The sequence below is a fragment of the Aptenodytes forsteri genome, unplaced genomic scaffold (genome assembly GCF_000699145.1).
Source record: "Aptenodytes forsteri isolate BGI_AS27 unplaced genomic scaffold, ASM69914v1 Scaffold255, whole genome shotgun sequence".
Taxonomy (NCBI): domain Eukaryota; kingdom Metazoa; phylum Chordata; class Aves; order Sphenisciformes; family Spheniscidae; genus Aptenodytes; species Aptenodytes forsteri.
The window spans coordinates 3,925,782-3,932,912 of NW_008794888.1; the positions used below are offsets into that span (position 1 = coordinate 3,925,782).

Consider the following 7,131-nt stretch of genomic DNA (forward strand, 5'->3'; position numbering starts at 1 on the left):
GACGGCTCTTCTCCTCCTTGCTCATGGCCAGTGCCCCCAACAGAGCCTCCAGCCTGCTCCTCTCCACACTCTCCGGCACCAGGGGCCGGCCAGCCCCGTCTAGGAGACCCAGCATCTCCCCTGCCCAGTACAGGTCGTGGCCAGAGAGCTGCGAGAAGCGGACAGGGTTGAGGTTGCAGAGCGTGATGGCGGGGAAGGCCTTCTTGCGTGCCATCTCCTCCTCCAGCTGGGTGCTGTGGGGGTACTGGAAGTACAAGCCCACGCACTTGGCATAGGCGTGGATGAGGAGGGCCAGCGAGCCCAGGAAGGCCAGCAGCCACAGCAGGTTGCGGGCAGTGTAGCACCGGTGCCGGAAGATGTGCTGGATGCCATGGAGGGTGGAGCGGCCAGCAAACTCCTCCAGGCTGCACGGGCCCCGCTGCAGGGCGGGGGCATCGCATGCTGGGTGCCCGGTGGGGCAGCCCCCCGCGGGGAGGGCTGCCGAGGGCCACGGGGGATGCCAGGGGTGTGTGGGGGGCCTCTGGGCTTCCTCCAGCCACATGCTGCTGCCCAGCTCTGCCTCTCCCCACTGAGCCCAAGGCGCTGGAAGAGGTTTGAGGAGCAGATGACTGGCACAGCGACGGGCAGGTGGGTGGGCTGGGCTGTGCGGCAGGCAGCATGCGCCAGTGCCGGGGCGGGACTGGCGTGATGTGGTGCTGCCCGCACCCTGCCCCGAGTGGGAAGCTCGCTGAGTGCCAAGACCACAGACACACTTAGCGATCGCCGCATCCTGCAGGAACTGGAGCCAGAGGCTGAAATGTCCTGGAAAGCTCGGGGCGCTCTCACCGCCTGTCCCCCGGGGTTGCAGGCAATTAGCTGGAATCCTGCTCACTTCCACCATCTCTGTGCACTTAGAGTGGGCTCCCTGGGGAGGGAGAGGCAGGCAAACTCCTCACATCCCCCTGCCAGGGCATGTAGCAGCCGCCCGAGCAGGGCTGCATGGCCCTGGGTTCAGGAGAGGTGTGTGGGCAGGCATGTCTCGGGGGGCAATGGCTCTTTGGCCATGGGGATATGGGGGGACCCCAAGATCTACACCAGCCTTGCAGGAGCACAGATCCGAGACATCGGGCTGGCCAAGGAGCCGAGGTGCCAAGTGTCACTCTTGTCACAGCTCCTGCACCCTTGGGCTCAAGCACCTCCCCTGGGTCCCCCAAAATCTGCGAGGGTCAGGCTTCTGCGAGAACAGGGCAAGGGTGGGGGGTGGCAGGGCACTCGGGGGGCAGTGACACAGACCCCAGGGGAGTGCTGGGTGCTGGTACCACCTGCCTGCCACCACGGGGATGCTGCCAGCCTCTCCGGCGTGGCACTACCTTGAGGCCAGGAGCTCTGGCATGGTTCTGGGGCTGGCACAGCTCAGCATCCCTCGCCCTCGAGGAAGAGGCAAAATCTTTTATGAGGCCAGTGATATAGCTGCGGAAAACAGTTGCTTGTGAGCACTGAGGAGCACCCGTGCGCTCAAAAGTTTATCTCCCTTTCTGAACCATCTCAGTTGGTCTAGTAAAAGATACTGCCTTTCCCTACCGGGCTTGCCACGCATGCACTCACCTGGGCACATCCCGCAGAGCTGTTTTGCTGGCAGTGGGAGCAAGGCAGAGACGCAGAGCAGAGCCGTGTCCGTGGGGCCGGGGAGGACAGGTCAGGATCAGGGAGGACGCCCAAGCTGGGAGGGTGGGCTGCGTTCCCCCACCCTGCTCCCCACACCAGGCACAGGAACCTCCCGGGAAGGAAGATGGGGAAATCAGAGGCGAGGATGCCTGGGCACAGGGAGGAGGTGGTGCCCAGGCCCAGTGGGGCTGGAGGGGGGCGAGAGGGCTGGGCTCTCTCCTGCAGATGCTTGGACCTGGCCGGACGCCCAGTGGAGCCCCGGAGTGGAACAAAAGGCACTGCAAGGCCCCACGGTGCCTGCAGCCACGGGCCGGCAATGCTGGCCCTGCCCAGCTGCGCTCCCCTGGCCTGTGCTCCCCAGCACCGCTCTAAACCCATTAGCTTTGCATAATTAGATTTTTCTCAATTACCAGATTATGATAATTAACAGCTCATTTGTAGGAGGCAGTGCAGCTGCGCTCCTGTGCTCCCCAGCACCGCTCACCGCTCGCAGTGGGAGCAAGGCAGAGACGCAGAGCAGAGCCGTGTCCGTGGGGCCGGGGAGGACAGGTCAGGATCAGGGAGGACGCCCAAGCTGGGAGGGTGGGCTGCGTTCCCCCACCCTGCTCCCCACACCGGGCACAGGAACCTCCCGGGAAGGAAGATGGGGAAATCAGAGGCGAGGATGCCTGGGCACAGGGAGGAGGTGGTGCCCAGGCCCAGTGGGGCTGGAGGGGGGCGAGAGGGCTGGGCTCTCTCCTGCAGATGCTTGGACCTGGCCGGACGCCCAGTGGAGCCCCGGAGTGGAACAAAAGGCACTGCAAGGCCCCACGGTGCCTGCAGCCACGGGCCGGCAATGCTGGCCCTGCCCAGCTGCGCTCCCCTGGCCTGTGCTCCCCAGCACCGCTCTAAACCCATTAGCTTTGCATAATTAGATTTTTCTCAATTACCAGATTATGATAATTAACAGCTCATTTGTAGGAGGCAGTGCCTAATCCCGGCATCACGTTTGGCTCGGCGCCAGCCTGGTTCACAAGGCTGCCGGCACTGGGACGGCAGACAGCAGAGCAAACACCAGCACGGAGGAGCCCTGCTGGGGGGGGCAGGTGGCCTCAGGGATGCTCCCAGGACACCCCAAAAAGCTCTCCACCACTGGTGACCTAGACCTCCCCTGCACTGCCTGGCCAACACAGCCTGCCCAGAGGGGTCGGTCCCCAAAAACGGGGGGGATGAGAGCCCATGCAGGGACAGCATCCACCAGCGAGGGGAGTCAGCAGGGTTTTAGAAGTGGCTCAGGCACCCACATGGCTCCGGAGATGCAGAAAACATCCTGTGACGTCTCCTCCTGCAGGCAGCCACCAAGGGAAACCATGGGAGAGGTTAGTGTCGTGGGCTGGGCTGGCACGGCTGCAGTCATTAAGGGCCTTGTTAATGAACTTTCCTAGTCAATAATGTTGCCGAGGAAGGACAGGAGAGCAGGGTAGCGGGGGGCAGCCACCGGTAAGGTACCAATCTTCATCACAGGAAGGCAGGGCAGTCCAGGCAATTACTACCCATCAACAGAGCTTCATCCCTAGTAAAATAATAGAACAAATATTAAGAGAAAAATGCTTCTGAGGACCTTGAGGGCAGGGGAACGGGGAGCAATAAAGATGTGCTCGGAGCTTACACAGAATAAATCTGCCCAGTCCGACTTGATTGCCTTTTTTGGGTAAAATTGCTAAATGAATCGATGGAGAGGAGACAAGAGGTGTGATATATCAGGCTTTTATTAAAGCATTTGATATAGCATCTCAGGGAATTAATTCCAGTTGGCGGGGACAGCCGTCCCCCACCTGGGCTGGGTGCAGCCGTCAGGAGGCGAGGGGGACTGGGCAGCCCCGGGGCGTGTGGTGGCATCGCGTGACACCAGTCTGGGCAGTGCCGGCGGGTGCAACCCCTCTTCTCCCACTCCAGGTGAACGTGCCGCAACTCCCGCTCCGTGCCCTGGCTCCTGGGGTGGCTGTGCCAGGAGCACAGGGGTCACATCTGGACCAGCTGTTGGATGCAGCCCCATGCCCAATCCCTATGGGACAGTGCCCATAGCCAGCTCAGTGCCCCTGCTGCACCCATTCGGGGCCACCACCTCCGCGTGCCCAGGGCCGTCCTGCAGCTCCAGGGCTCTTCTGCTCCTGCTTGCAGAGCTCTGGCTGGGAAATGGCATCATGCGTGGGCGGCAGTCATACCCAGCCAGGCACGACTGGCTGGGATGTCTCAAGCCATTCCCGTGCGTCTCTTTTGCATGACATTTCTGATCTTCTGCCATGAACGTCTCCAGGTGGGGGATCTGGTCCTGCCTCTCTGCCCAGCATGGGCAGCAATTTCGGCTCCGTACAGGCAATAAATCAGCCTGCTTGCCTGGAGGTGGCTGCGCGGCCCTTGCTGCTTCAGCTCGAATTTCCCAGTCTCAGATTACCCCGGGCTGCTCCAGAGCCGGCTGGTTTTGTGCTGCTTGTCCAAACTCCCCCAGCTCTGTTTCTGTCGCTGGATTTTCTGAAAAGCCCTTGAGCATCCCCATGCCCAGGAGCAGCATCTCTCAGCACCCGGTCCCCGAGGGCAGCCCTGCTGGGGAGCAGAGCTGCGCCAGCCCCAGCTGCCCAACGCCACGGGGAGCCGGATGAGCCACGGCAGGGCGGCTTCGCTCAACGGCAGGGCGGCTTCGCTCAACCACAACGGCATTTGCTCCTTGACCAGATCAGCACAGGGTCAGAGGTCCCAGGCCAAATTTCGACATGTTTTTCTCAGTGGGGGAGCAGCCCAGAGTGTGGGTTTTGCTGGAAACCACCTGGAGCGTTTCTCCTTGAAAACAGTTTCTCCTGACGGGGTTCCTTTGATGCTCACGCTGGGAGCACCACACACAGCAATTACACTCCTGGCTCCATGACTGGAGCCTCCTTTCCCCTCACCCAGGAGTCCCTCTTGCTGTCCCCTTCAGCCCTGACAGCCCCTTCCCCTGTCCCGGCAGTGCCAAGGAGCCAGGGCTGGAGTTGCCAGAGGCGATGGCAGGCTCTCTCATGGAAACAGCCCTGTCATGGGGCAGCAAGCAAGGGAGTCCTGCTGCTGCCAGCACCCACAAAGTGATGGGGTTCCTGGGAGCTGCGAGACACTGGGGAGAGCAGGTGGGGAAGGGGCTCTCGAAGGCTTCCCAGCGCCTGGCCAGCCAAGCTGCTCCATAAGAAAGGCACTAAATATCTGTGAGACCATTCAGACATCTCAAGTGGGTGTGATGAGCAAAGCACCAGTGGCTCGGGGGCCGAGCAGAGAGAAAAGACCTGTGTTTTTGTGGCATCAGCAGATCCCCCCATGCCCCCCACTTGCGGGGTGACAGAGGAAGCTATTAAATGAGGCGCATCTGCAGTGGTCCCAGCAGCAGACTCTCCCCTTCCCGCTATCTCCTCTCTCCCCACAGCCTGGCTCCTTCCCACACCAGCCTCTTTCCAGCTCCTCGTGCTGGTGCTAATCCCCTAATCTGTATAAAGCAATAATTTTCTGCGTGGCACAGCGGCTGGTTTGAGATCTGCATCCCTCCTCCCCCGAAAGCCAGCTCCCTTATCAGCAGTAGGTATCAGGTGAGCCAGGCACCATCTACCTCCGATAAACCCATGTTTTATTTTGCCCTATTTCCGTTTATCTCCAGGCCCATAATTAGCCCTCATCTCGCAACGCGTTGTGCTGCCTTGTGCGCTGAGGAGTGGAGGGCATACGTGCTTTGCCAGGCAGCCCTGGACCACAGCCTTTTGCCAGCAGGGTTCGAGGAGCCAGCGGGGCAATGCTCAGGGACAAATCCTGCCCTCCACGCTGGCTGCTGAGCTGTCCCTCCTCTCTCCACACCCAGGCCGTGTTCCCTTTAATCTCGCACAGCGGCGGAGATGGATTTTCTCCCTGTGAGCCAGATGTGTTGCACGGAGCATAAACACCCGCGACAGTTGTTGTGCTCCTTGGTGTGAAGGCATCAGATGTCTGCATTAAAACAAAGCTCTCCACTTAATTACTCAGGCTGATAATTCAGCGCGTGAAGGCGGCTCTGGCTGAGAGCAGAGGGCTGGATCACAGCTGGGACTGGAGAGCCTTGGAGTGCACATTAATCCCAGCTCTCGCAGCCCTGATTAACGGTGCTGGAAACCTGCCTACCTTGCTCATTCCCAGGGCGAGGGTCCGTCCCGGCACCCACTCGCTGTCCTGCCAGAGGGAGCCCAGGCTGCTGCCCAAGGGGCTCTGCTGACCCCTCGCTGGGCCAAGGCGTCCCCTGCCCAGCATCTTCGGGGTGGGGTGGTCCAGGACACGGGGGACCATCGCTTGGAGGGTGCTGCGCTTCCCAGGGCACAGCCATCTGCTGCGTCTGGAGCCCAAGGGAGCTGTGCACAGGATGGGGAGGGGAGACCCCCAGGGTCACCCCATGCAGGGACCCACTGCCAGAGCACTGCTGGTGGGAGCTGGAGCCAGCCTCGTGGCCAGGCTCAGAGCAGGACCAGGCAGACCACCACAGGCTTTCTCCTTGGGGTCCAAGCTGCCTGCTCCTGCTAACCTGCATTTCTCCTTCTGCGGACCAGCGAACACCTCCTGCAAATTTGCCTTGCTCCCCTCTGTCAGCACTGGGGCCCAGGGCCCTTCCTGGGGGAGTGCCTCACTCAGTCGTCAGGGCAGGTGTGAGCCCTTGGCCCGTGAGCGCCTGCCCTGCTCTGCCAGTCTCTCCAGAGGGGGATGCTCACATGTGGGACGGCTCCCTTGGACCCATCTCCTCTCCAGCCTTCTCCCCGAGCCTGGCCCCTGCCCCCTCCCAGGCTCCTTGCCTTTCCCCATCCCTCCCTGACCCCAGTGCCTGGGCATCCCTGGATCTGAGGCATCCCTCTCCCGGCAGAGCCCCCATCCCCGGGCACCCTGCAGGCTAGTGCTGCCGCAGATCTGCCTGTGGGGCCCTGTCTGTCCAGGGAGACTCATTTCCTCCAGCTCTGCTCCTACCCTCTTATCTCTCCTCACCGGGCTGCACGCCTCACTCCGCAGCCCGGGAGAGCAATAGCAAGAGACCCCATCCTGCCCAGGCTGAGCACCCAGGCTGGTGCTGGACACGCAGGGCAGCCAGGCCTGATGCAGGCAGGCAGCTGTGGGCAGCACCATCCCAGCGGGGCCCCAAGGGTTAAGTTGTCATGTATTCAGGGCCACACACTGGCCAGGAATTACACTTTTATCGGGTGCGGTGCTGCCGCCGCTTGAATTGGGACTGGGAACTCTATTTCCGAGCTCACCCAAATTATTCTCGAAGAGATAAAGCGCTGTGCAGAGCAGCGCCGGCGCTTCATTAACATTCCCCAGCCCATTCAGCTTTAAACGAAGATTGCCTGCCTCGGAAAATGATAAAATTGAACATGTGAAGCAGGGCATTATGTTCCATCAGCTGATATTATTTCCCACGCAGGGGCCAAGCAGAGACGCAAACAGCTATTTATGCAGCGCCTGGCCAAGCCGGGGTGG

The 7,131-nt window shown here is 61.2% G+C and overlaps 1 protein-coding gene across 1 annotated transcript in view; it reads left to right on the forward strand.

The window, feature by feature from the left end:
* The first annotated feature begins 1,042 nt into the window (after positions 1-1,042).
* The window catches only part of LOC103895424 (rac GTPase-activating protein 1), a 12,881-nt gene continuing 6,792 nt past the window's right edge, over positions 1,043-7,131 (forward strand). The window contains exon 1 of the mRNA XM_019470903.1: positions 1,043-1,125. Coding sequence (XP_019326448.1) covers positions 1,043-1,125 — 83 coding nt within the window. The remainder of the gene's footprint in view (positions 1,126-7,131) is intronic.